This window comes from Erinaceus europaeus, chromosome 22 (genome assembly GCF_950295315.1).
Source record: "Erinaceus europaeus chromosome 22, mEriEur2.1, whole genome shotgun sequence".
Taxonomy (NCBI): Eukaryota; Metazoa; Chordata; class Mammalia; order Eulipotyphla; family Erinaceidae; genus Erinaceus; species Erinaceus europaeus.
This window is the reverse complement of record NC_080183.1, coordinates 15,146,874-15,174,843: the sequence shown is the minus strand read 5'-3', so window position 1 is coordinate 15,174,843 and position 27,970 is coordinate 15,146,874. Positions and strand designations below refer to the sequence as shown.

General features: G+C 51.0%; 1 protein-coding gene across 1 annotated transcript in view; it reads right to left on the bottom strand.

Moving 5' to 3' along the window:
- The window catches only part of LTBP2 (latent transforming growth factor beta binding protein 2), a 73,976-nt gene that overhangs the window by 9,122 nt on the left and 36,884 nt on the right, over nt 1-27,970 (bottom strand). The window contains exons 9-18 of the mRNA XM_060181304.1: nt 16,860-16,934; nt 14,809-14,931; nt 11,329-11,493; nt 10,921-11,136; nt 10,295-10,314; nt 8,987-9,026; nt 7,986-8,087; nt 6,018-6,146; nt 5,273-5,401; nt 3,306-3,425 (exon numbers count right to left, since the gene is read on the bottom strand). Of these exons, the coding sequence (XP_060037287.1) occupies nt 3,306-3,425; nt 5,273-5,401; nt 6,018-6,146; nt 7,986-8,087; nt 8,987-9,026; nt 10,295-10,314; nt 10,921-11,136; nt 11,329-11,493; nt 14,809-14,931; nt 16,860-16,934 (1,119 nt within the window). The remainder of the gene's footprint in view (nt 1-3,305; nt 3,426-5,272; nt 5,402-6,017; nt 6,147-7,985; nt 8,088-8,986; nt 9,027-10,294; nt 10,315-10,920; nt 11,137-11,328; nt 11,494-14,808; nt 14,932-16,859; nt 16,935-27,970) is intronic.

Genomic DNA, 27,970 nt, shown 5'->3' with positions numbered 1-27,970 from the left:
GGTGACTTCACTGTTTTCAGCCGATCTTGGATGGACCTTGAAAAAATCATGTTGAGTGAAATAAGTCAGAAACAGAAGGATGAATACGGGATGATCTCACTCTCAGGCCGAAGTTGAAAAACAAGATTAGAAAAGAAAACACAAGTCAAACCTGAAATGGAATTGGAGTATTACACCAAAGTAAAAGACTCTGGGGTGGGTGGGTGGGTGGGGAGAATACAGGTCCATGAAAAATGATGAATGAAATAGTGGGGGTTGTATTGTTAAATGGGAATCTGGGGAATGTTATGCATGTAAAAAAAAAAAAAAAAAAAGAAGAAGTAGAAACGCAAAGCAGAAATTGACTGAGTTTGGAGTATGGCACCAAAGTAAGAAAGCAGAAGTACACTAGAGTTTGCAGTGAGTACCTCCCTAATACTTCCTCTCCACTTTTCCAAGCTTTGGGTCCATGATTGCTCAACAATTTGTTGGGCTTTGTATGTTAACTCTCTTTTCAGTCACCAGGTTCCAGGTGTCATCAGGATGCCGGCCAGACTTCCCTGGATTGAAGACACCACCAATGTGTCCTGGAGCTCAGCTTCCCCAGAGACCCACCCTACTAGGGAAAGAGAGAGGCAGACTGGGAGTATGGACCGACCAGTCAACGCCCATGTTCAGCGGGGAAGCAATTACAGAAGCCAGACCTTCTACCTTCTGCAACCCACAATGACCCTGGGTCCATGCTCCCAGAGGGATAGAGAATGGGAAAGCTATCGGGGGAGGGGTGGGATATGGAGATTGGGCGGTGGGAATTGTGTGGAATTGTACCCCTCCTACCCTATGGTTTTGTTAATTAATCCTTTCTTAAATGAAAAAAAAAAAGAAAGAAAAAAGAAATCGAAGCTGCAGCAGCAAAAACTATTATACTGTCTCCTCAGCCTTAAGGTTGGAATTTTAACCTAATATTACAATATGCTCCATTAGCATCTGGAACTGTCATAATATATTGCCAGTCGACAGTTGGGATCTAACAGTTACTCAAAAATGCCTACTGAACAAAGACTAAGGTCCATGTGACCTAGATGTCATGTCCTCTTGGTATGAGGCCACTGAGGAGACTTCAGGAGAGTCATGGAAATAGTTGCTGACTGCTGCCTGATTACTAGCAAGTCCCTGGAGCCTCTCTCCCAAGGCTTTAGCCTTTACAAGAAGAAATGGAAGGCATCTGCCTCTGTGCCTTGTGACCTCACAGGGTGAGGACACAGGCAGAAACTTGAGTCTGAATGTGGGAGAGGTACAGGGAAGCCTTGTCTACAGAGGCAACCCCTCTCTGTAGGAACTCTGATGTCAAAAATGCCATTGAGACTTTTGGATGAGGTTTCTGTCCCCAGAAAGTATAAGTGAAGGGTGTAGTTGCTTTGTTGGAGGAAGAAGAAAGAGGGAGAAGTTGAGGTTAATGGGCTGAGTCTGTGGTCACCAGTGGGAATCTGGAGACGTATGCAGGCTGCTGCATCAGTCTTTTGGTCAACAGGTGCAGAGTGGGGCAGGAACTCGGCTGAGTTCTGCCAAGAGCCTTTCTTCCAGGAGGAGAGGCCCAGAGAAATGACTGGGGAGGTGATTAAGGGCTAAGGAGGGAGTCTAGATACCAAAAGCTGGGTTTCTATGTGCAAATGTTGAGACAAGAACCAAACCTAGATTGTTCTCTGCCAGAGCCTATGCCCATGACACAGGCTGGAAAGTATGGATCTAACTTTCTTCATGTGCAACCTTCATATTGCTGCTGTGGTCCTTCAATGGCTTATCCAGCAGGTACCTAGCACAGACCCAGAGCAGGTCCCCAGCAGTTGCTAACCCCCTTTCCTCTCCTTTCTCCCATAAAAGGTCTCCACCATATTAATGCAGACAAGAGGGTGGGTTCTGGTGTTGATCTGCAGATCAAGTCCATGAGTTATGGATTGGAACTTTCAAGAGGGGAATATGACACTTTGCAGTAAAGCCAGACAGTTATCTGTCCCATGCCCTCAGCCCCCTCCTCCTGTGCTAAGACTCTAGGAATATGAACTTTTTTGTTGTGACAGTGACATTGGACAGGGGAGCTCTCCATTCATGAGATGCACATATCTCATTGCAATGACCCTCCCAAGCCAGGAAAGTCCTGAAGGCTGAGAGGAGTCTGGGCCAAACCTTGGACTCAGGGAAGAATGTCTTTCCAAAGAGACAAGCCCAAAATTCACTCTCATTTATTTATCTCTCAATCAATCTCGATACCCAGGCCTTTTGCTAACATTTGACACCCCAGCCCACTGGGGAGGTGATAGCAGCAGAGCTGCCAGGAAGTGTAAGTTTAGCCAGTGTGTGAAGAGATCACAGAGCAATGTCCCAGCCACTTTTAGACAGAGCCTGGGAAAGGAGGTAAGGATTGGGGCTCACTCATTCACTTATTTAACTTGAACTTGTTCAGGTGCACAGTGCATGGGTACTCAGCAGGTTCTGTGCATCCAAGAAGTCATCTAAGTGGATGGTCTTGTCCTGTGGAGCCACAGACTAATAAACTTTAGTAAGAGAGTCAAAACTGATGCCGCAGGCACTGTCCAGTTAGGTCAACTCTGCCATAGAAGAATAGCATGTGGGAGTATGGATCAACCTGCCAACACCCAGGTTCAGCGGGGAAGCCATTACAGAAGCCAGACCTTCCACCTTCTGCATCCCACAATGACCCTGGGTCTATACTCCCAAAAGGATAAATAATAGGAAAGCTATCAGGGGAGGGGATGGGATACAGAGTTCTGGTGGTGGGAATTGTGTGGAGTTGTACCCCACTCCCCCTATGGTTTTATCAGCGTTTCCAATTTGTAAATAAAAATTTTAAAAAAGAGTGGTCCGGGAGGTGGTGCAGCGATAAAGCTTTGGACTCTCAAGCATGAGGTCCTGAGTTCGATCCCCGGCAGCACATATGCCAGAGTGATGTCTGGTTCTTTCTCTCTCTCCTGTCTTTCTCATAAATAAATAAAATTCTTTAAAAAAAAAAAAAAATTTTAAAAAAGAAGGATAGCATGGTTAAAAGTGAGAGATAGATATATACACAGGGATTCCATGGATTCCAGGGGCTCCAGGTACAGAAGGATTCATCTGCTCGACTTCTGTAGGGAGCAGACAGAATTCCAACGTCTCACTGAGGGAGCAGAAGGGATCTGGGATTCCCTGGAAGGTCTCTTTCTCAGGTGTCCCCATTAGAAACAAGCTGGCAGGAATACTGCACGTTGCTGGTGTGTGGGGAGAGCCAGGAGATGGCGGTAACAGGAAAATGCCTATACGCCATCCCTCACCTTGGCAGTGGTCCTTCCTTATCATGACGTAGCCCTGGTCGCACTCGCAGTGGTATGAACCCACTGTGTTGGTGCACTGCCCACTGGTGCACACTCCTGGCTGCTCACACTCGTCTATATCTGAAAACAAATGGAAGTCATGAGTCAGGCTCAGCCTCTGCAGGGAGGTCAAGGCCAAGAATGCCCATACCGAGTCCAGACGGGAGGAGAATTCTGCTTTCCATGGCTGAAAGGGAAAGGCTCCTCTTCTAGGTATGAAACACACCTTTCCCAGGCCCCTGCAACACCATGGCCACATTCTAAGTGAAAATCATATTGAGTGTATGGGCGGGGCGGGGGTGTCTCTTCACTCTGAGGCAAAGATGAGTCTTGGGAACAAGCTCATACGGCATGCTCTGAGTAAGGTCAACATAATGCCCCTGCCCCCGACTCCAATACACCTCTTAGAATGTTGCTAAGAATTGTTGGTGAAATTCAAAAGGATAAATGGACCCCGAGTTCATAGTTCCACTACATCCAATAGCCAAAGTATGGAAACAACCTAAATGCCCAAGGACAGATGCTGGATAAAGAATCTATGTGATATATATATATATCCCCGTTACCTTACGAGCTTGTGAACTACTGGGGCTCGGGCGGTGGCGCAGTGGGTTAAGTGCATGTGGCGCAAAGTGCAAGGACTGGCGTAAGGATCCCGGTTCGAGCCCCCGGCTCCCCACCTGCAGGGGAGTCGCTTCACAGGCGGTGAAGCAGGTCTGCAGGTGTCTGTCTTTCTCTCCCCATCTCTGTCTTCCCCTCCTCTCTCCATTTCTCTCTGTCTTGTCTGACAACGAACAACATCAATGATGGCAATAATAATAACCACAACAAGGCTACAACAACAAGGGCAACAAAAGGGGAAAAAAATGGCCTCCAGGAGCGGTGGATTCATGGTGCAGGCACCGAGCCCAGCAATAACCCTGGAGGAAAAAAAAATCAGGAAAACAAGCTTGTGAACTATTAAGAAAAAAGTAAAATAAGTTAAAATAAACAGTAGCTATTATTATTCTGCTCCAGCCCAAACACCAAGGAGGGGAACTTCCCCACTAACTTGTTACTGTGTCCCCAGAGCTTACAGAGCAGTGGACAGGTGTCCAGGGCTTGAGTGCCACAAGAACAGGTTCACCTCTGACACTTGGATTAACTTGGGCCACGTCTTTCCCCTCATTCCCATTCTCCCAAAGTCAGATGAGAGAACACAGGATGACTTGGATCTCTGCAAACCAGACCCCTCAGGGACTAGGGCCCCAGGGACAGTGACAGCTTGCCAGGCCTTGGGGTGGGGGGGCATGAGCGACCACTGGGCTGTGACGGTCAGAGCCATGGGAAGTCTGGGAATGGCAGAACCCTTCTCTGGGTGAAGGATTCCAACAAGGTTCTGAATCCCAAGGATCCACTTGGAAAATACCACAGGATGTTCTCTGGGAACTTATTTGTGACGTCACTATCAGAGGTGTCCTGTATGATGGTGAGACCTCTGTGTATAAAAGAGTTTGCCTGGGACCGTCTCTGTCCAATCCTCGAGCTCACAGCCACAGGGATCTAAGCACCTTTCTAAGGTGCACCTGCTCCCTTGGGTTGTCAGGAGCCCCAGCCAGCATCCTTGTGAACCCCAAAATGAAACACCTCATCACTACAAAATGGGGGGAGGTAGGTATCTCTTATCTCCAGCCATGTCTCCAGACCCCTCACTGGCTGGGCTGCAACCTGTGAATGCTGTGGCCTCTGAGGCTGACACCCCTCCTTCCCATCAGCACCTGCGTGCTGGCTTTCCTCCCAGGTTGGCTCAGAGCTCAGGTCCCTCCCCAAGGCTCCCACTCTCCCTATGGTGGCACGCTCTGACAGGTGACCGTGGGTGCCCGGCTCCACCCCGACATTAGACTATGGAGCCCTGTGCCCACCCTTGAGTGACGGTGGATGGGGCTTACCTTGGCACTCCTGCCGAGGGCCCTTGGAGACAGTTATGTAGCCAGGGTAGCAGAAGCAGGAGTAGGAACCCACATGGTTGACGCAGCGCCCTCTCCCCAGGCAAGGGTCCCTCAGACACTCATTATCATCTGAGCAGAGGGGGCAAGGAGGAGGTTGGGGGAGGCTGGCCAAGCTTCAGGGGCCTGCTAGCAGTGCCCCCCCACACACACACCTGGGGCCAGAGAGGCTAGTGAATGGGGGAAGCAGGGGTGATGCGACAAAGACATCCACAAGGGTCAAAACTGTCTGCAGCTGAAGCCATGACACCTACACAGGCCCCAAGCGTAGGGGCGGCTCCCAGTACGTCCTCCTGCCCGTCCCCAGGGCCCAAGGTCACTTTCATCTTCCTTTGAGGTCACAGAGGTCATGTGGGTGGGGAGAAGGTTGGGGTCACATTTAATGACTTGTCTGGACTCCAAAGCTCCCCCAGGAGTGGGAGACAGTCACAGCTCGGTCACCCGCGGTCTGCTCTGCGGGCAGCAGCAGCTTCATTTGAGGTCCAGCTAATCTGATCTGAAGGCTGTCGGGCACGGGGTGGGGGTGCAGGGTGACTCCCATCTGTGTCCACCAATGGGTCTTTGCCAAAGTTAAGTTTGGCTTTGTCCGCAGGGACTGCACTCCTCCCACCGCCGGCACCTCGGGCTTCCTAGACTTCTAGCCTCTCCCCACCCGGCCTGCTCCTGTCTCCCCAGCCAGCAGGAGTACCGGTACAGTAGGCCTGGCTGGGATGCAGCCTGTAGCCGGGGTGGCAGATGCATCTGTGTCCATCTGGAAGGTTCACACAGGTTCCAGGTCCACAGATGTTGGTGGCTCCACTGCCACACCTGTCAATTTCTGTGGAAAGAGAGCACAGCACAGGTTAGGTGGCATGGTGGTGGATGGCATGGTGTGGGTGGTATTGGGGGGCTGGTAAGGGGTGGGAGGCATGGGGTAAGGATGTGGGAGTGGAAGTATGGGGTGGGGACATGGGGTGGGAAGTATGGGGTGGGAGGTATAGGGTGGGAAGTATATGGTGGGGACATGGGGTGGGAGGTACTGGGTGGGAGGTATATGGTGGGGACATGGGGTGGGAGGTACTGGGTGGGAGGTATATGGTGGGGACATGGGGTGGGAGGTACTGGGTGGGAGGTATATGGTGGGGACATGGGGTGGGAGGTACTGGGTGGGAGGTATATGGTGAGGACATGGGGTGGGAGGTATATGGTGGGAGGTATATGGTGGGGACATGGGGTGGGAGGTACTGGGTGGGAGGTATATGGTGGGGACATGGGGTGGGAGATACTGGGTGGGAGGTATATGGTGGGGACATGGGGTGGGAGGTATATGGTGGGGACATGGGGTGGGAGGTATATGGTGGGGACATGGGGTGGGAGGTATATGGTGGGGACATGGGGTGGGAGGTACTGGGTGGGAGGTATATGGTGAGGACATGGGGTGTGAGGTACTGGGTGGGAGGTATATGGTGAGGACATGGGGTGGGAGGTACTGGGTGGGAGGTATATGGTGAGGACATGGGGTGGGAGGTACTGGGTGGGAGGTATATGGTGAGGACATGGGGTGGGAGGTACTGGGTGGGAGGTATATGGTGGGGACATGGGGTGGGAGGTACAGGTTGGAACATATGGAGGTGTCATGGCCATGGGCACTGGTAGTGGGATTCCATAGGGATAGGAGGGGCATAGCTTTGGAGCTTCAGAGAGCACACAGGAGCCCCCTTCCTGCCCAGCACAGCTTGTGATTAGACCCCACGGCACCTTCTCCCAGGGCAGGGATCCCGAGTCCTGCCCAGGGTAAGCCTCAGAGCAGTGCACCACTGGCCTACTTTCCATATAGAGCAGATGCCCCAGTTTAGACCCTATTTCCAGGTGGGCAGAATAGGGTGGAGGAGGCTCCCTGGAGTGTGGGGATTCAGAGGAGAGGGTCTAGGAAGGAAGAGGGCAGTGGAGACCCCCTAGCATAGTCCTGGGAAGGTCAGCCCCACATTCACTCCACACACCCTGGAATGTCCACCAGGGTGCACAGCCCCTCCATTTTTTTTTACAGTAAAATAAAATACCTCAAGTTTTATTCATGTACTTGGAGTCACACTGAAAGTTAAAAATACAAATGGCCTTTTTCTCAAAGGCATCACTAAAGAAATCACAATAGGTTAAAATTTGATTAAAACGGGAGTCAGGCTGCAGCGCAGTGGTTAAGCACAGGTGGCGCAAAGCGCAAGGACCGGAGTAAGGATCCTGGTTTGAGCCCTGGCTCCCCACCTGCAGCGGAGTCACTTCACAGGCGGTGAAGCAGGTCTGCAGGTGTCTATCTTTCACTCCCCCTCTCTGTCTTCCCCTCCTTTCTCCATTTCTCTCTGTCCTATGCAACAAAGATGACAACAATAATAATAACCACAACAATAAAACAACAAGGGCAACAAAAGGGAATAAATAAATAAATACTAAAAATTTTTGATTAAAACATGTAAATATATAAACATGCTGCTATCCCCCAGGGGGGCAGCCTGAGTGACACATTCCCCAAAGTGCTGCTTCACTGCCCCTTCCTGGCAGGCTGGGTGCTATGGCTGGGCCCCAGTGCCCTCTGAGATGAGGCCAGGACCCCGAGCCCAGGCAGGGTGAGCTGGAGACCGCCGTCCATGCTGCCAGCACCCACGGGGCCAGATGCAGGTACCTGGAGCTCCCAAGGCCTCCTGTTCCCTAGTGCTGCTGGTCACTGGCTCTTCTCTCCAGGCCTCCTGAGTCCCCCTCTTGGGCGGTGGTAGCGTTGGCCTCCCTGTGGCATCGCCTGCATGTAGCAGAGCAGAGAAGGGAAAAGGCACTCCTGGCCTCACCTCTTCATGCCAGGGAGTGTTTTCCCCAGAGGTGCTGGTCCCTGCCTCCTCCCTGCTAGCTCAGGAATCAGGTGGAGCGGGGTGTGTGTGTGTGTGTGTGTGTGTGTGTGTGTGTGTGTGTGTGTTTGCTCATGCTCATGCTCACGCCCCCAACTCATGGCACTTGACCTGGCTCCAAACACAGTCAGAGGATGAGAGCCTCCCCTACCGTCTCACAGGTAGGAAGACGGAGACCTGCAGACCTGGCCACCAGGCTGAGGTGAGCTAGCTTGCTGGAGACGGAGTTGAAGCCCAGTGAGAGCTTCTGATGCCCTACCCCCAGCATCCCGCTTCTGTTTATAAAGGGCTTTGCAGCTAGCAGAGCTGTCTCCAGCATCTGTGTGACTGCAGAGAGCAAGCAGGACAAGCAACTGTCTGGCTCCTGGGAGAGGCCGGAGCTCTTTTCTAACTTCCCTGCTCCAGTGACTGGCAAGTGGGGCCTCCAAGTCCCAACTATTTCAAGAGGGAAGACAAGCCACTTCCAGAAAAAAACTCTGAGACCTGAAGCCCTCTGCTTCAGTTAGTGTCTCCTCCTTGGTCTGACTGTTGGCTGGGAAGCACCGTTAAATGCAGAATATGTCCCATGGCTAGGCACGTACAGACCAGGCATGGCTGTGTCTTTAACTGGCCTTCTATCACCTCAAGTCTACAGAGCTCCCAGAAAACAAAATTACAGCCATAAACATGCCACCCTCAACATTATCTGATAAGCCCTGTGCATGGACTAACTCCATGATTACATGAAGGTCTCTTCCTCTCTCCCTTGTCTGCTTCCTGGGAGCCACTGGGACAAGGGACTCACCTGGAAGCCAAGCTGGTGCTTGGCTAACACTGGTCATGACCTGCAGAGAAAGAGGAGGTCCCTACTGGTCACTCTTGTCCCCTCCAAGGCATGCTTCCCTCCTTCACACTCACCCTGAAGTCCAGGTATCCCCCCCAGTACACTCCTTCCCTTTTTTCATTCATTGCAGGTAGTGATGAGTTCTTAGTACCTGCAGAACAGAATCTGCTAACCCTTCACATCCACTGCCTTCACTCATCTCAACGATCCTAAGGCAATGGGCTCTCATGATTTGGTGGCATGTGTAAGACACCAGCACACCCCCCAGATCAAATCAGTGGGGTTTACAGTTAACAATATTTATACACTTTTCCCATATTTCGGAGCTGCTCTCTTTCCTGATGCAGGTTTCGAGTCCTTTTTCCAACTCTGACACCATCTCCCCAGACAATACCTTGGGTCCACCAAGGTATTGCCTGTTAGCTGTCAGGCAAAAAGTTGTAAAGTCATAGGCCCCTTGAAATATACCTAAAATAGACCTACTAGCTTTTTCCAAAATGGAGACTGCAAATCATATCTGCAATATTCTTGCCTGTACGTTTCTAATCATTTAACAATATGTTCCGCTTTTTATCTTAATGGCTTTTCAGCCACCAGGTTCCAGATGCTACCATGATGCCAACCTGAGTTCCCTGGGCAGACGACCTCACCAATATGTCCCCAGAGCCTTACCCCACTAGGGACCCAACAACTCAGGTTCAAGCCCCTGGTCACCACCTGCAGGGAGCAGAGCTTCATGTGTCTCTCTGTCTCTTTCCCTCCCTACCTCCCACCCTCTCACAATCTCTCTCTGTCTCTACCCAATGATAAATAAATAAAAATAATAAAAAGAAGAAGAAGAAGAAAAGGCCCATACCCAGTGGAGTAGCTACTTTCTCACAAAAGTTGTGGTTTCTATATTCTTTCTGGCAGAACTGAGTCTTTGGGTCAACCACTTTGGCATCTTACCAACTAAACTCCTACGTATAACCTGTATTACTCCCTTGCCTTTTTAAAAATTAGTTGATTTCATCTATTTTGAATAGACAGAGAGAAACTGAAAGGGAAGGGTGAGACAGAGAGAGGCAGAGAGGAGATACACATACATCCTGCAGGTGGGGAGTGGGGACTTGAACCTGAGTCATTGGGCATGGTAATGTGTGCCCTAGGTTTGCCACCTTCTGGCCCCTTCTCGCTTGCCTGTTTCACAGGCCACTGTCCCAGGTCTCCAGAAGCTACCACACCCTACTCTCTGCCACATTTGCCCACCTCCCTGCTGGGAGGACTCACCTGGCCAGCCTGAGAATCACCTGGAAAGGAAGAGATGAGTGTGAGCTCCAAAGGGAAGCCTGGCTGCCTTCTGTATCCACTCATGGCTGGGGTGAGCTCAGTGTTCTGGCCTTGTCTCCAGCAGAATTAGCCGTGAAGAGAACCCAGATTCCCCTTCCCTGCCTCTGCCCCTCCCAGATGCTCAGTGGGTCACACTGACCCCAGAATCTCAGGTCTACAAGTTGGACAAGATGCCTCACTTAACATTCTCTAACATTTCCAACAAGAAAAGGTCCCCATCTCCGGGGCCTCTTCTCTTCACCCATCTGGCCAACCCATAACCTTCTTTCTTACATAGCTACCTACTTTCTGCCTGCCTAGCTACTGTCCATGATGGATCACCCCAACTGTCTGGGAGCAAGAGCATTGGTCCCAGCGGGGCCAGTGGACAGTCCCCATAACAATTGGGCTTCCATCCTGCCTTCCCTGTCTCTTCTGGATTGCTGGGGCACGACACTAGCCATCATGTCGCTCACCAGTGCTGTGTCTGGGCTCAACACCCAGGACTGGGGTCCAGGATGGACACTCAGGCCTCTGCAGAACTATGGCCCAAGGTGAAGGCACCCCCCACCCCCCAGCCCAGATACCCTCAGCAGGGGTGGTCCCCACATCCAGCCAGGTGCCGGTGGTCTCCCGGAGTGGCTGTCTCGGCGCCAGGCCTGGCAGACTGGCGCGGCTCTTCTGCCCAGGCTCCCTGGAGGGCCTGGCCAGCTCCGCCTCCTCTGCTTTCCTCATGGACAGGCGGATGTCTGAGCTCGAGTAGGTGTAGCCGTGCCCAGCAGGGCAGATCTCCCGGAAGGCCTCTGCAAAGGCAGAGCAGGAGCTGAGAAGTGCTGCTCCTCCAGGAAGCCAGGCCTCCCCTTAGGGGTCTGTCACAGCAGAGGGGTGCCAGGCCCAGTAGGGAGGCAAAACTCAGGGTCTTCTGGGGTGAGGGAGGTCAACCTACAGGGAGAAATGGCTTGGAGGAAGGCCCTGGTAGCAGAGCTGAAGTGTACCTGTGCCGGGCAGTGGGCACGACTCACACTCGCTGCCCCAGGCTTTGCCCACTCGGCTGCAGCAGCATATCTGCTTGGTGATGCGCTGGGCCAGAGGCAGGGCACAGCCCCCGGGCCCTGACGACCGGAAGCACAGCCCCTGCTGCATGGACACAGCCTTGTCCGCTGCAACAGACACACAGGTGACCAGAGGGAGGGAGGGGAAGGGCTTAGGGGGAGGGGTGTGGGTGGGACTCAGCCGTGGGCTCCGAAAGGCTCCTGGGAGCATTAGGAAGAGCATCGGCAAAGAGGGTCTCAGCACCTCCTCCTGTTACCTATTTGAGGGGACCCCTGGTTCCCACCCTCTCACCCCCCACCACCCACCCCAGAGTCTTTTACTTTGGTGCAATACACCGATGTGCAGTGGTAATTCGTTTGTTGTGATGGTACCTCTTTCACCATCATCCACCTCCAGAAATTTCTTATCCTTCTAACTTAAAGCTCTGTATCCGTATTATGCACTAACTCCCCATTAACTTCCTCTCAGTCCTCTCTCTCCCTCTCCCTCTACCTCCCTGTCTCTCTCCTCTCCCAATTTCTTTCTGATTCCATCCAACAAATAATAAATAAAACTATTTTTTAAAAAAGAACTATGCAATCAACACAGATCAAGAGACAACTGAAGACATAATGGAGTGGGGGGGTGGGGAATGGCGGCACACCTAGTTAAGCACACATGTTACAGTGCGCAAGGACCCGGGTTCAAGTCCCCGGTCCCTACCTGTAGGGGGAAAGCTTCATGAGTGTTGAAGCAGGGCTGTAGGTCTGTCTCTCTTCCTCCTCTCTATCTCCCCTTCCCTCTCAATATCTGGCTGTCTCTATCCAATAAAGAAAATACTTGGACTGGAGTTGATGTATTGCACCAAAGCAAAAGACTCTGGGGTGGATGGGGGTGGGAGGGTTCAGGTCCTAGAGCAGGACGGCAGAGGACCTCGTGGGGGTTGTATTGTTATGTGGAAAACTGGGAAATGTTATGCATGTACAAACTATTGTATTAATCATCAACTGTAAAATATTAATCTCCCAATAAAGAAAGCAAAAAAATAAAGACAATAAAAAAATTAAGAAAACAAAACAAAACACAAAGACACAATGAGGGCCTGGATCCAGCCTGACCAGGAGGCTTCTGAATTTCAAGGACAATCTAACTACTTTTGTGTAAGGTCATTTGAATTAGGTTTCTGTCCCTGCAGGACAAGGACCACCATCTATCTGCACAGTGATGTGTGCAGTTGTGCCACTGAAAGCCAGAGCTGAGCATGGCTATGATATATTCTCCCTCCCCCTCTCTCCCCCCCCCCTCTCTCTCTCTCCCTTTCTCTCTCCCCCCCCTCTCTCTCTCCACCCTTCCCCCTTTTCTCTGAATCTGTCACCACGAAGTCTTGCTGAGAGTGGCCAAGGGTCTAGTCCTCTCCCTCCCTTCATGGGGGCACTCCAGATGGCGGTTACAGTCTGATCCTTCCCTGCCCCTCAGACCCAGGTCCTGGCCACTGGTAGCCTGGGAACTGGGCTTCACAGAGGCTGGGGGGCTGGCTTTATTCAGCTCTGGCCAGCCCTCCCTGCCCGAGGAAAGCCCACCTGGCCATGGCTTGAGCTCTGCTATGTGGGCATGCTGCCAAGCCCGGGTGGCTCCCAGCTAGAAACCGGGAGAAGTCTCTGGAAATAGCTGCACGCACATGATGCTAATACAAAATGTGCTGCATATGGGCTCATGGGCACAGAGACCCATTCAGAGCCCTGGTGCTGCTGCAAACTGTTCTCCAGAAAATAAGAACAGCCAAACTTGCTGTGGAATAAACTTGTAAATATGAGTTTTGCCAAGGTGAAAAAAAAAGAGCATTTCAAAAAGCATCGTCTGAGCCAGGAAAACCTCAGCCTCTATAGTGTCTGTGACTTTCTAAGGACACAGAACTGGAATCTTAGCTGCAATTCACCTGAATCAGGAATGTCCCCAGAGAAGAGTCCTATCTACACCCCAGGGAGCAGTGACAGCCCATCCTGATACAGGAAAAGTTCTCTTCCCGTACCTAGTGACTGAATTAAATAGAAACAAGTTACGTACTTGAATAAGACAAAACAGAAAAATGTCTGTCCCCACACATAGTAGTTCAATTACATAAAAACCAGTTTATTAAGTGAATCCAACGGAATATAACCCCCAAAGGCTAATGACATTTGTACTTTAAAAGACCCCATATAAAGGTATATAAGTCTGGGCCAGGCAGTGGCTCACCTCATTAAGCACACACATTACAGTGCACAAGGACCCGGGTTCAAGCCCCCAGTCCCCACCTGCAGGGAAAAGCTTCACATGTACTGAATCAGGGCTGCAGGCGTTTCTGTCTCTCTCCCTCTCTATCTCCCCTTTCTTTCTTCACTTATCTCTGTGTCTAGCCAATAAAATATTTTAAATGATACACATCCACAAACATAAATAAATAAATGTAAGTGGTGAACTCCATGTATTGTTATGTGGAAAACTGAGAAATGTTATGCATGTACAAACTGTTGTATTTAATGTCAAATGTCAAACATTAATTCCCCCAATAAAGAAATTAAAAAAAAAAAGTGGTGAACTCCTGCCCAAAGGTACAAGAAATCAATTCTCCCTTTGCTAACCTGCCTCTTTGCTTCCTTTGACCTTTCTCTGAAACAGTTGAAATCTCTCCTGTAACACTGTTTGTGAATACATTTTCTGTCCTTTTTCTCCAGATCCCTGCTCAGCTCTGGCTTATGGTGGTTTGGGGGGTTGAATCTGAGACTTTGGAGCCTCAGACATGAGAGTGTTTTTGCATAATCATTATGCTATCTTCCCTGCCCTCAAAACTGACTTTTGGATTCTGGAAAAAAAAAATCAAAAAAACTATGCTGGCCGTGAGGGGAGGTGGAGGGGGAGCAGGAGGGTTGGGTAAAGGGACTCGGCTGGGACTGCTTGATGAGTCATACACACATGCAAGAAAGGTGAAACCACACTCTTAAAGGCTACCGACACTGTAAAACCAATGCCAAGTCAATAAGAAAAATTTATTTACATTCTAAAAGAAAGGTGTGCAGCTAAGTTGCTATGCTGAGCTCGGGCCCTGGAAGAGGCATGCACAGCTCAGCCAGATATTAGAACAGAGGGGATACAGACACTCCCAGAGTAGACAAGGAACAAATCAGACAGAAGTGGGCAGGGTGGAGGTCCGAATAAGTAGAGAACATTCGCCCCAAACTGCAAAAGTCCCAAATAAGTTCCTGAAGCCAGCAGCGAGATGGTAGCCATCTCTACCGAGCAGGAGGGAAAGAATGAGGGTTTTTGTACATAGGCCCAGGTCCAGACTGAGAATCAGGCATGGGGTGAAGGGGTCTGGGGATGTTACAGTTCTGGGCCTGTCCCAGGGGCTCTGCAACATCCCCCCACCTCCCAGTGTCCCCACCCTGGCCCCAGCTGGCACTCACACACACAGCGGCTCCTCGAGGGGTCCAGCATGAGGCCAGGCCTGCAGGTGCACAGGAAGCTGCCCCTGGTGTTCACGCACTGCGAGTCCCGGCACAGACCCAGCGTCAGGCACTCATTGATGTCTGTGGAGAGGAAGCAGGTGAGCAAGCAGCCACTCCACCCAGAGCTGGCTCAGGGCTCAGGGCATGAAATAATCTCTCCAGGTAACAACAGAGAGAGAGCTGCTGCCCTTTGTTCAGCGTGAGCTCATTGTGCCTGGGTTCCCTCATTTGTAAAGTGGTGATAATGGTACTAACTACCAATAGTCTGTGCAGGAGAAGAAAATGAGAGAAACTGTGCTCGCCTGTTGGTCTAGTAACCGGAAGCTCATAGTACAAAGAGTTGACATGGACTGAGTGCAGGTAGCAGGCTGGACTCGAGTCCTCACACAAGTAGGTGATAGAAGAAACTGAAGCTCCAGGAGGAATTGACCCCCAGTCACTCAGCTGATAGCTGACGGCTGGTAGCTGGACACAAGAGGGAATCAGACAAGAGGGTGGGCTGGGCTGGAGGGTGGAGCTTGCCAAGGTCTGGGACATGGCTGCAGTGGGTAGTGGGCCAGAGGGACCCTGGCTGATAACAAGGAGCAGGCAGCTGGAGGCAGGTGCGGAGGGGCTGGGTTGGGGTGTGCATCTCAGGTCCCCAGAGCACCCCCAACTCAAGTTAATCCTCTGCTGGGGTGCTGGAAAAGTCATGTTGCATTTCTGCATAAGAAAACATAGAGGGGGTTGGGTGGTAGCGCAGCTGGTTAAGTGCACACGGCGCAAACCGCAAGGACCAGCATAAAAACCCCGGTTTGAACCCCCGGCTCCCCACCTGCAGGGTGGTCACTTCACAGGCGGTGAAGCAGGTCTGCAGGTGTCTGTCTTTCTCTCCCCCCCTCTGTCTACCCCTCCTCTCTCGATGTCTCTCTGTCCTATCCAACAACGATGACATCAATGACAAGAATAATAGTACCCACAACAACAATAAAACAACAAGGGCAACAAAAGGAAAAAGAAAGAAAGAAAGAAAGAAAGAAAGAAAGAAAGAAAGAAAGAAAGAAAGGAAGGAAGGAAGGAAGGAAGGAAGGAAGGAAGGAAGGAAGGAAACAAACATAGAAAGACACACTATGGTTTTCTGACAGTCTAACACATAAAGACCAGTTGCTGCTGTTCTTCACACATGGGAGCTGAGCAGCTTCCTCTGTGACCCCACAGTGCTTTGTGCTGAACACTGCCTGGCACAGGAGAATCCCCGCCCTCACGCTCTAGGCTATGAGAAGTTGGGGCCCTCTCAGTCAGGCTCCTTTGCTGCTGCTCTTGATTGTAGTACTGATGCCTCAGATCCCAGTGGCGAACCTGAGGGTGCTGTGGGGACACCCACCTCCAGGGTCAGATGACACATATGCCCAGTGTCACTGGAGCCCCCTGTTCACCCACAGTAATGAAGATGAACACTGGCAAAGCCATACCTGGACGCTAACCCTCTGTCCCTGGCACTTGGGCACTGTCCTTCTGGGTTCCCTAGTGCAAAGCCCCTCTAGCCTCACAGAGCAGGTCCCGCAGAGCCAGCTGACCAGTCGAGCAAGGCCAGGCACTGAGCGATATGCCCCCCTCTCCCTCTGTGCACCTGTCTCTTCCTTTTGGACTGTGGGAGCAGCGTGATGTGCTCCCCGTGAATCCACACCGACTCAGGAGAACTTGATCGCACAGCCTGGAGTCAAAGTCCTCCCACTATAGGGAGGTGAGCCCAGGAGGTGGATGTGGGGTTGGAGTGGCCTTCCACACACATACCACACAACCCTAGACGGCTGGCTGAGGACCCCTGGCTCTCTCCATCACTGTCCTCTGACTTCCTCCGGTCTCAGGGGCCCCTAGGCTCTGCTGGGCTCGGCCTTTGGGTGCCCAAGCAGAGAACATTCAGGCAGAGGAGGAAGCCCCTCCTGTCTTGGTGGGTAGGGATGTCCCCTCCCCATTTCACCTCTGCTACTTGCTGGCCCCAAGCCCAGCCCTGGCCCCTGTCACCCTACCTTGGCAGTGAGTGAGGTTCAGTCTCTTGTAGCCTGTGGGACACTCCAGCTGGCCATTTTCAACCATTGGGAAGGCTGAGGAGGAAGATGCAGACAGGTTCACCATGAACTCCTATCACCCAGCAGCCTGAGGTCCAGCTAAGCCCACAGCTAAGCCCACCCTGTGCAGCTGTGCCTTCTTGTCAGAGGCCCCTCCCCAGCCCTCACCTGGTTCATTTCGGTCCACTTTATTCTTACAGAAAGGCTATTGGCTGTATAGCTGGTACAGGCATTATATCACACCTGATACATGGTTGCTGTGTACTGATAACTATTAGGATAGCACATTTTATACAAACACTAGGAGGCCTGGTGGTGTCATACCTGGTTAAGCTTACACATTACAGCATGCAAGGACCTGGGTTCAAACCCCTAGTCCCCACCTGTCGGGGGAAAGCTTCATGAGTAGTGAAGTAGGGCTACAGGTATCTCTCTGTATCTTTCCCTATTTATCCCTCATCCCTCCTCAAATTCTCTCTGTCTCTATCTAATAAATAAATTTTAAAAGATATTAATCTATACACATGACACAATTGAAAAAGTGATTTCTTGCATTTTCCCTCTTTCTTTCTTTCTTTCTTTCTTTCTTTAATTGCCACCAGGGTAATCCCTAGGGCTTTCTGCCTGCACAATTAATTCACTGGTCCAGAGGACTTTTTTAATTCAGCATGACAAAGAGAAATTGAGAGAGGAGGAGGAGATAGAAAGAGAAAGACAGAGAGAGACACCTGTGGCTCTGCTCAGACAATTGTGAAGTTTGCCCCCTGCAGGTGAGAACTAGGAGTTAGAACCCAGGTCCTTGTACACTGTAATGCGTGCACTCAACCAGATACACCACGACCTAACTTCTTGTTTTCTTTTGGAGAAATTATGGATTTTCAGTAAGTAAAAACCATTACAAATGGGGCTGGGCAGCAGCGCAGTGGGTTAAGCGCACATGGCATGAAGTGCAAGGACCAGTGTAAGGATCCCAGTTCAAGGCCCCGACTCCCCCTCTCTGTCTTCCCCTCCTCTCTCCATTTCTCTCTGTCCTATCCAACAACAACAGCAATAACAACAAGGGCAACAAAATGGGAAAAAATGGCCTCTAGGTGCAGTGGATTCCTAGTGCAGGCACTGAGCCCCAGCAATAACCCTGGAGGGGAAAAAATATATATACAGAGAGGTTCTTCTAATGATCACATGCTCCTTGACTTGTGTAGTGTTACTATGCTTTAACATCTGGATGCAATGCTTTGAAGTCCTTTTTTAAGTTCAGTTTCCTTTGATATTTGCTGTTCCTGCTTCCATCACTGGTAAGGCATGCCAGGTGACGTCTGTAAAGATGGGTCACTAATATTTTCATTACCACCCCACTATGAAGCACTACTGTTGATATTTCACTTGTAGACATCCACCTTTTCTGCAGGAGGCTAGCCGTTCCTCAAAATGCAAAACAGAAGGTCAGAAAATTCCTCCTCCCGCCCCATGATTTTCAAGCTTGCAAATGGAGCAACAAATCACATACTGATGGCCACCAGCCACAGCTTGTGAGGTTGACAGAAGGCCCCTCCTGATTTCATGGCATCCTCCCTCACTTAACAGGAGAAAGCTGGACTATGTAGCCGGGGAGGGGGGGTGGCCGGTATAGAGTTGCATGAGTGAGGTCCCAGGTTCAGTCCTCGGCACCACATGTGCCAGATCAGAATAGCATTCTGGTGCCCGTCTTCCTCTCCCTCTCCCTCCCCCTCTACCTCTCCCTCTCCTCTCTCACACACAAAATAAACAAGTGTGTGTGTGCGTGTATACTTAAATTTTTTTACTTTAAACAAAAGCAAGGGAAATGTCTGCATTACTTCAGGAGGACTAACTAATATGCCCTCTTCTTAAAGAGCTGCCACTGGCACAGCACCAACACCCACTGTCGTCACAAGAAAAGGCGGCAAATGTGGGAGAGTCACCCTTTCCCCCCCCCCACCCTCCTCACCAAGGACCTGTCCACTCTAGGGAGACTTCCTCTCAAATACAGAGAGGAGAAAGAAGCAGAGAGAGAGAAGGAAAGGGATCACTGTACCAAGGCTTCCCCCAGTGCAGTGGGGCCCTGACTTGAACCTTTTAAGATGTTCTTCTGTGGTCCGGGAGGTGGTGCAGTGATAAAGCTTTGGTCTCTCAAGCATGAGGTCCCAAGTTCGATCCCTGGCAGCACATATGCCAGAGTGATGTTCTTTCTCTCTCCTCCTATCTTTCTCATAAATAAATAAAATCTTAAAAAAAAAAAAAAAAAAGAAATTCAGGTTTTATTTGGGACTCGGGCGGCAGCGCAGCGGGTTAGGCACACGTGGCGCAAAGCGCAGGGACCCGCGTCAGGATCCCAGTTCGAGCCCCCCTCCCCCCCCACCCCGCTCCCCACCTGCAGGGGAGTCGCTTCACAGGCGGTGAAGCAGGTCTGCAGGTGTCTGTCTTTCTCTCCCCCTCTCTGTCTTCCCCTCCTCTCTCCATTTCTCTCTATCCTATCCAACAACGATGACATCAATGACCACAATAATAACTACAACAATAATAAAACAACAAAGGCAACAACAGGGAAAATAAATATAAAAAATATATTTTTTTTAAAAAAAGATGTTTTTCTAATCGGGGCCAAGTAGTGGTGCACCTGCTTAAGTACACACATTACAGTGCACAAAGACCGGGGTTCAAATCCCCTGGTCCCCACCTGCAGGAGGAAAGCTTCACAAGTGGTGAAGCAGGACTACAGGTCTCTCTCTGTCTCTCTCCCTCTCTATCTCTCCCTCCCCTCTCGATTTCTCTCTGTCTCTATCAAATAATGAAAAAATAAATAAAATTTAAAAAATAAGAGGCCTTTCTAATGAAGTATTCTTTCACTCCATCATTACCTGCTGTTTTTTGGGCAGATTATACACTCAAAAAAGGGAGCTGTCATTATGATGGTGGAAGCCATAAACTATATTTTACATAGATTTCATTACCACTGCTTTCTCATTAAATAGATTTTTTTAAACATTCACATATGGCTGGAAGACAGCTTCATAGTCCTGCAAAGGACCCTCCTGCCTGAAACTCTGAGGTCCCAGGTTCAACCCCCAGCACCAACATGAGCCAAAGCTGAGCAGGACTCTGGAAAAGAAAGTCATGTAAACTGATGTTTTAATATTTTTCCTGGCATGGACAATCCTACTCCGAGTTTGCATGCCATTCCACCCTGAGAACTGGACTCAAGTCTAAAAGTCTGCCACATAGAGATTGCCGTGGGTTCTGACAATGCTGACCTTGAGATGAAAGGATGGAGTGAACAGCTGACAGGCCCTGGGCACAGGGCCTGAGGCAGGGGGGAGAAGGAGGGGGCCGGAGACTGTTGGAGAAGAAACTCAGTCAGAAAGCCAGCTGATCGCACACAGCCACGAAAGCTCTGAGGAGAAGGAGGTGGGAGAAAAGAAGGGTGTGGGGGCCCATGCAAGAGGGCCACGGGCTAGTGACAAAGGGACAGCTGGACGGCAAGAAGCTGGCAGCCCACCACCCTATGTGCTTCTCACAGCAATAACCCTGCAAGACAGGGTCATGATCTGAATTTGGCAGACTGTAGTGACGAAGATCAGAGGGGGCTGAGTCAGGATTTAACACTTGTCTGCCTTCAATGTCCATACCATGGCTTCTTAATTGCTCCACTGCAAGAGAAGTGGAGAGGGGGAGGGAGGGGCAAGGGGAGAGAGACAGTGGAGGCAAGATGAAGTCAGGAGGGAGAAGTCAGTCAGGAGAGAGGTGGGGTTAGGGAACAGGTAAGAGAGCCCACAGGTGGTGCACCTGGGTAACAGCACATACAAGAACCTAGGTTCAAGCCCCAGCTCCCCACCTATGTGCTTCATGGACGCTGGATGCCGTGAACTGCCGTTTAAGGTCTCACAGCTCATGCCATGTGGCTGGCCAGTGTTTTCTGTGTACTATCCTGACCACAGTTTTGAAGACCCTAATAAACCTGTTGATTTTATAAACCCCACTAAAAGAGCCTTTTACTATTTTTATTTTCACAATATCCCCCATACGCACCCCCATGCCTCACAGAGGCCAGCTGCAAGGAGCTGTCTGCCAGCTTGTGATTTTATAATATAGAAAACTCAGCCGGGTAGTGGCACCTGGTTGAGCCCACATGTTACAACACATGAGGACCCAGGTTCAAGACCCCAGTCCCCAGCTGCAGGGGGAAAGCTTTGAGTGGTAAAGCAGAGCTACAGCTATCTTTCTCCCTCTTATTCATTTATTTATTTGTTTGTTTGTTTATTTTTGCCTCCAGGGTTATCACTGGGGCTTGGTGCCAGCACTACAAATCCACTGCTCCTGGTGGCCATTTTCCCCACTTTATTGGACAGGACAGAAATTGAGAGAGGAGGGGGAAATAAAAAGGAGCGAGACCTACAGATCTCCTTTGCTGCTTGTGAAGTTTCCCCCACCCCCCGCAGGTGGTAGCAGGGGTGGTACTTGAACCCAAATCCTTCAGCAGGTCCTTGTGCTTCATACTATGTGTGCTTAACCAGGTGCTCCACTAGGGCCATGCAGAGCTGAGAAAGGACATGGTGACAAGCCTGTATCCCCTCATCGCCCCTCTGCCAGGTCAAGGACAGAGCAGGCAGGAAGAGTGGAGAGTATTTCTGAGACTGCAGAGAGGAAGGGAGGGGCTAGGCTGTGACTTCATGGGCACTTGAGAAAGACATGTGAAGGTCAGGCGGTGGTGCACCTGGTTAAGCTCACACATTACAGTGCACAAGGATGCAGGTTCAAGGCCCTGGTCCCCACCTGCAGGGGGCAGGCTTCACGAAGGGTGAAGCAGGGCTGCAGGTGTCTCTCTGTCTCTTTCCCTCTTTCCTCCTCCCCTCTTAATTTCTCTGTCTCTATCCAATAATAAACATTTTTTTTCTTTTTTTTTTCCTCCAGGGTTATTGCTGGGCATGGTGCCTGCACCATGAATCCACCACTCCTGGAGGCATTTTTCCCCCTTTTGTTGCCCTTGTTGTAGACTCGTTGTGGTTATTATTATTGCCATTGTTGATGTTGTTCATTGTTAGATAGGACAGAGAGAAATGGAGAGAGGAGGGGAAGACAGAGAGGGGGAGAGAAAGACAGACACCTGCAGACCTGCTTCACCGCCTGTGAGGCGACTCCCCTGCAGGTGGGGAGCCGGGGGCTCGAACTGGGATCCTTATGCCGGTCCTTGTGCCCACTGCGCCACCGCCCGACCCCCAATAATAAACAATTTTTAAAAAAACCAGAGACACACTGTCCAGAGCGTGACCCAACGGGGACCCCCCTCGGCTGGAGGAGCATGGGGGCACAGAGTGAAGCACTCTAGGTTCTGAACTGGGGCCTTCTGACTCCTGATGGCAGCCCTATGCACTCACTCTGCACCCTTGCCCATTCCCAGGCCAGGAGGAAAACAGAGCCACTGGGCCACAGCCCTGTAACTGCAAGGATGCCCTAGGAGACCTGACAAGGGCACAGCAATAGCTGGAGACAGCACTCGTCCTACCCCACCACAGATCTCAGTGGGGAGACAGTGGAGACGTGTCTGGCCACAAGGCTGTTCACAAGAATGCTGATCTCAGCCTGTGGTGACAGATGGCTGCAGCAGGGACATGTCCCCACCACAGATTCTATGCAGAGGACACACACACACACACACACACACACACACACACACACACAGTGGGTATGAGGCTGGAGCTGAGATCCCAGTTTGAAAGCCTCAGGCAGGCAAGATGCAGAGAAAACACCTCTCCTGGAGGGGACATGGTGGAGGGGGGTAGGGGCAGACCCCCATCTCATCTAATCTCTGCCCCATTCTCACCAGCGGTGTGTGACCTAGGGTACACGTCACAACCTCTTTCAGTCTTCACATCCTCCTGTCCCTGTGGGAACAGAAACCCAATCTGTATGCTGATGTGAGGCTTAGTTTAACTTCAACAATAAACAGCAACTAAGGTTAGCACCGAGTGCTGTAGATGCAAGGCTTAGTTCCTGTCCCTTCCCCCTTCCTCCACTCCTACCCTGCCTCCTTCCCTCTGTCCCTCCTTCCCTTCCTTCCTCTCTCCTTTTCATCTTTCCAGCAACAGCCTTCAGGACTGGATTCCCCTCACTAGCAAGATTCAGGCAAGTGATTAAGCCTTTGAGTCTCAGTTTTCTTTCCTTTCATTCCTTTTTTTCTTTCTTTCTTTGTAAACCGAGACAAGGAGGAAGAGAGGCAGAGAGAGGGAAAAAGAGAGACCACAGCACTGAAGCCTCCTCCAGTGCTGTGGGGTTGGGCTCGAACCTGGGTTGCGCATGTGGCAAAGCAACTCTCTGTCCAAGTGAGCTATTCTCCAGCCTTCAAGTTTTCATATCAGTCAAATGGGAATGAGAAACACTTCCTTACTCCTTAAAGCCTACAAAACTGTCAGCACACTTGCCACGTACTGACAGTGTCCATGATCCCCGATTTTCTCCCTTGGCAAAAGTAACTGATTACAGGAATTTCATCTCAAGACAAGCCCAGACCAAGAGGAGCCCAGAGCACTGCTCCAAGGAGGTGCTAAAGCCAACTCAGTCAGAAGGAGCAGGACCCCTGGTTCTGCCACCCCCATCCCCTCCCTGGAGCTCCCCAGGCCAGAGACACCCCCAGGGCAGAGAAGACACAGACTGGAGCTCAGGCTCCCTTCCCAGAAGTCTTCATGTCCCCTGAAACAAGCTCTTAGCACACCCCCAAGCCAGAGACTCTGGTGGGTTTTTTTGGTTTGTTTTTCTTTGTTGTTGTTTTTTTTCCAGCCCAACAACTGGAATTCTGAACATTTCGTTTGTTTAGAGCTGGAGACTGGGTGTCTCACCAAGAGAACAGGCACCCCGCCCAGCACAGCTGCTTCCCAAACAGGGGTCCCCGTTGGCACCGCCTGTGCCAAGGGCAGGGAGAGTTCTGGGAAGAGGGGGGAACTGCAGAACCACTGGAAGCCAATGTCTGGAATCACACAGCCTGGGGGCTCAGGACCAATGCCCCCCCCCCACAAAGAGAGGCTCATGGCACCTGCCCCCTCCCCCAGAGCTGTAAGGGTGTCGTGGCACTGAGTGTGACATGGGATGCTGAGGATGGCAGGTGGGAGCCACGTTGCCTCAGCTCATGCCTATACCCCCCTGGGGCTGGTACCACAGAACTGTGCCAAGGGCACTGCTCCTGGGCAGGGGCAAAGCAAAGTTGGCCTGAAGCCTGCTTTCTTTTGAGGGTGAGGGTCTCACATGAAATTTCAGACACCTGTCTTAAACCTCACTCTCCTCAAAAACCAACTTCCTCTCCTAATTCCTACAGACTTGTTCTTTTTACCTTCCCCACCACACGCACACACACTCACACCACACACATGCACACGCACACGCACTCACACCACACACACACACACACACACACACACACACACACACACTCACACACACTCACACACTCAACTAGAGCACTTCTGTGTGCCACATCAGGTGCTGCAGTTTTAGTACACTCTCCCTTATGCTCGGATTTGAGTTTCCTTTTTCTTTCTTTCTTTTTGTTTTTAAAGGCATAGAAGGGGGCGGGGCACTGCAGCACCAAAGCTCCTTTAGTACGGTGAGGGCCATGCTTAAACCTGGGCCATGCACGTGACAAAGCAGCACACTGCCAGGTGCGCTACATCACTGGGCCGAGCTGACTTCTGCTCACCGGGATATCCTACAGATGTGCTGCCCTCCAGCACTGTAAGGAAGAAGCCCATCTGCTTCTCCCTGTTAACTGCAGACCTGAGCTGCAGTCTGCTCCCTGTGCTAGCCTGGAGGGCTGCTATCCTTCACACAAAAAACACCGTCACTCCTGAGGTGCACCCTCTAGCTGTAAAACTCGATCTGTCAGGACTGGGCGGCGGCTCACCTAGTAAAGCGCACACAGGACCCTGGTTCCAGTCCCCTGTCCCCCCATGCAGGGGGGAAGTTTCACAAGTGGAGGAGCTTGTATCTGTCTTGTTGTCTCTCACCCTTTCTCACTCTCTCTCTACCTCTCTGTCACTCATCATTTATAAAAATGAAAGAAAAGTGACCACTGGGAATGACGGGTCTGTGCAGGCACTGAACACCAGTAATAACTTTTGGTGGCAAAAAAAAAAAAAAAGTAAGGAATCCTAAATCTAATTATCTCCAGGCAGGCAGGTCCAGGCTTCCCCAATACAATTAAAGGGATCCTGGCAGTTAAGAATCACCCAGAGTGGGGTCAGGTGGTGGGGTGGGGTACTCAGTTGAGTGCACACATTACCAAGGATACCAGTTCACGTCCCCACGCCCCACCTGCAGAGGGAAGCTTCATGAGCAATGAAGCAGTGCTTCAGATCCCTAGCTATCTATCTTCTTCCATCCCGGTTTCTCTGTCTCTAGCCAATAAACTGATATTTGTAAAAGATTCAGCGAAAAGACTCGGCTACACTGAAGCCTGAGCCCCAGCTCCTCCTGCTCTAGTGGTGTGACCTCAGACAGGTACCTCACCTTCTGAGCTTCTCTGCCCTCACCCATCAAAAGAGAGAAGAGCAGCTCCGCTCCATGGAAACACCCGGGCCCCATAGCTTCTGCTACCTTTCAGAGGGAGAGGCACAGCATTCCTTGAAGGGCAGGGCGCGAGCACTAGCTTTATCTGGGCATGCAAGGAGGAGTCTGGCATCCTAAATGAACCCGTGCCATGCCAGGCAGAGGGAAAGGCAGCCTTGTGGCACATGGCTGGAGGCCACCACTCTGTGCCTCAAAGACACACGGGCTTTGGGCTTGACACAGCCCGTGCCAAGCCAGCTGGCACAGCTGCCAACTTTCCAGTCGACACAGATGTCTGTCTTTCTCAGATGAAAATTCAAAAATGGGAGCTCAATCAAAGCGGCCTTTGAGAGCCCTGGGTTCTCAAAGCCTGGCAGTGGGCCAGGACTGCAGAGGCACTGGGCTGGCACCCAGGACAACTCCCCAGGCCAGGCTGAGTCCTGGAAAGACAGCGGTCTCGGTCCCTCAGAGGGAAGGGATGGGGACCAGTGTTGGCCCAGACTGACTCCCCAGATCTCTCCCTGAGAAAGAGGAGCTGAGGAATTTTCTCTAGAAGACAATGCCATGAAATGAGACTTCAGTCATTTTCCATGTCAGAAAGAGCAGCCTCTACAGGGACCTTCCTCAGCACTCACAGTCTAGCTTAGAGTCTCAAAGGCCAAAGGGAATTTAGGGAAAAGCCTTTAAATCCAAGCCCCCCTACCCCCCACACACACACCACCCAGCTGCTGGCTTAATGCTCTCCTCACTGCCTGGTTTTGCTGCATAGCCTCACCGGGATGGAGAGAGAAAGCCCTTATTTTGTCAGAGGAGAAATCAAGGGGCCAGGCGGTAGTGCACTCAGTTAAGCACACATAGTACCAAGCACAAGGATCCAGGTTCAAGCCCCCACTCCCAATCTGCAGGGGGAATTGTCATGAATGGTGAAGCAGGTCTGAAGATGTCCCTCTTACTCCCTCTCTGTCTCATCCACTCTCAATTTCTTTCTGTCTTATTCAACAAAACAGGAAAAAAATGGCCACCAGGTGTAGCGGATTTGTAGTGCTGGTACCAAGCCCCAGTAATAACCCTGGAGGCAGAGAGACAGAGAGACAGAGAGACAGAGAGAGAGAGAGAGAGAGAGAGAGAGAGAGAGAGAACAATCAACACAGAGGGGCAGAGGATGGTCTAGAACCCAGAAGTTCTGCCCGTCTTCCTGCCATCCCCAGAACCTTCTGGCAGCTTGGGGCTTGCACAGTAGCTTGCTGGTCATGCTGACTTAGACAAACCTCCTGTCCCAGCCCATCTAGCTGAGTTGGGTATCTGGCACTCAGTCCACACAAACAAGGGGGCCCCAGACCTCATCCTTTTCTCTATGAGACCCAGTGGTGCATTTGCATTTCCTATGTTGGAAATGTTTCCACTGTCCTGGTTTTTGTTAGTCCTGGCACTGAGTGCTGCCATGCCTGGCATTCCAGGGTCTGCGGGGGGGGGGGGGTGCCTGGGACAGAGCAACCGTTCAGCTCTGGGTGCCCCGAACACCTGCAGGGGTTTCTCCCTCTTTCCATCCTCTGCTTCTGCAGTTCCCTTTGGGCAGTTAAGCTCTTGGCCATGTCTTGAACTGGACTCCTTTAGTAGCTCCTCAGATGTCATGCTGTACGCCACCACCTATGCCCAAGGACCCCTGGGTTGTGTACTTCACAATAGCACCAAGCTAAGAGAACAGCTGACGTCCTAGATTTGTATCTGTATGAAGACTGAACAGATGACGAAGGAGCACTTTCCTTGAATTTTCACTGTTGGGACCTGGGCTAGGGAAGTCTCAGCAGGTGTGATCTAAACAAGGAAGGAAAACAAGGCAAGAGAATAAAAACTGTCTCTGGCCTGCAGGGGGCAGTGCTGTGCAGCTGGGAGCCCTTTTGAGTAGGCAAGACCCATACATTCACTTTCCCCCCAAGGCAGTTGCTTTCCAGGCAACCTGGCACCAGCATCACCTCATTTACTCTCCAGCAGCCCTGCTCCAGGCACTGCCACTGTCTCCAGCTCAAAATGTGGCAGGGGGAGTCAGAGGGCAGGACCGGCCTTCTGCCCACTAGGTAGAGGACACTCAAACCTCAACACGTCACTAAAAATGGCATCAAACTGCAAAGCCGTCCACCTTGATTTGTTTTTAAAAAGAGCAGTGGCACAGCTGGGAAAGCACACACATTACAGGGCCCAAGGACCTGGGTTCAATCCCTTGGCCCTGCAGAGGTGAAGCTTCATGAAACAGTGCTTCAGATAGCTACCTGTCTCCTCAATTTCTCTCTGTCTCTGTTCAAGATCAATAAATTAATTGAAATATTTTAAAAGACTTATTGATGAATAGAAATAAAGAGAAAGAGAAGGGAGAGAAAGAGAAGAGGAAGAGAAAGAAGCAGACACACAGAAAGAGAACCAGTACATCTTTCTGGTACTGCTGGGGATCAAACACAAGACCTCATGCTTGAGAGTTCCGGGCCTTATCCAAGATGCCACCTTGAATTTCAGTCTATAAATATTAT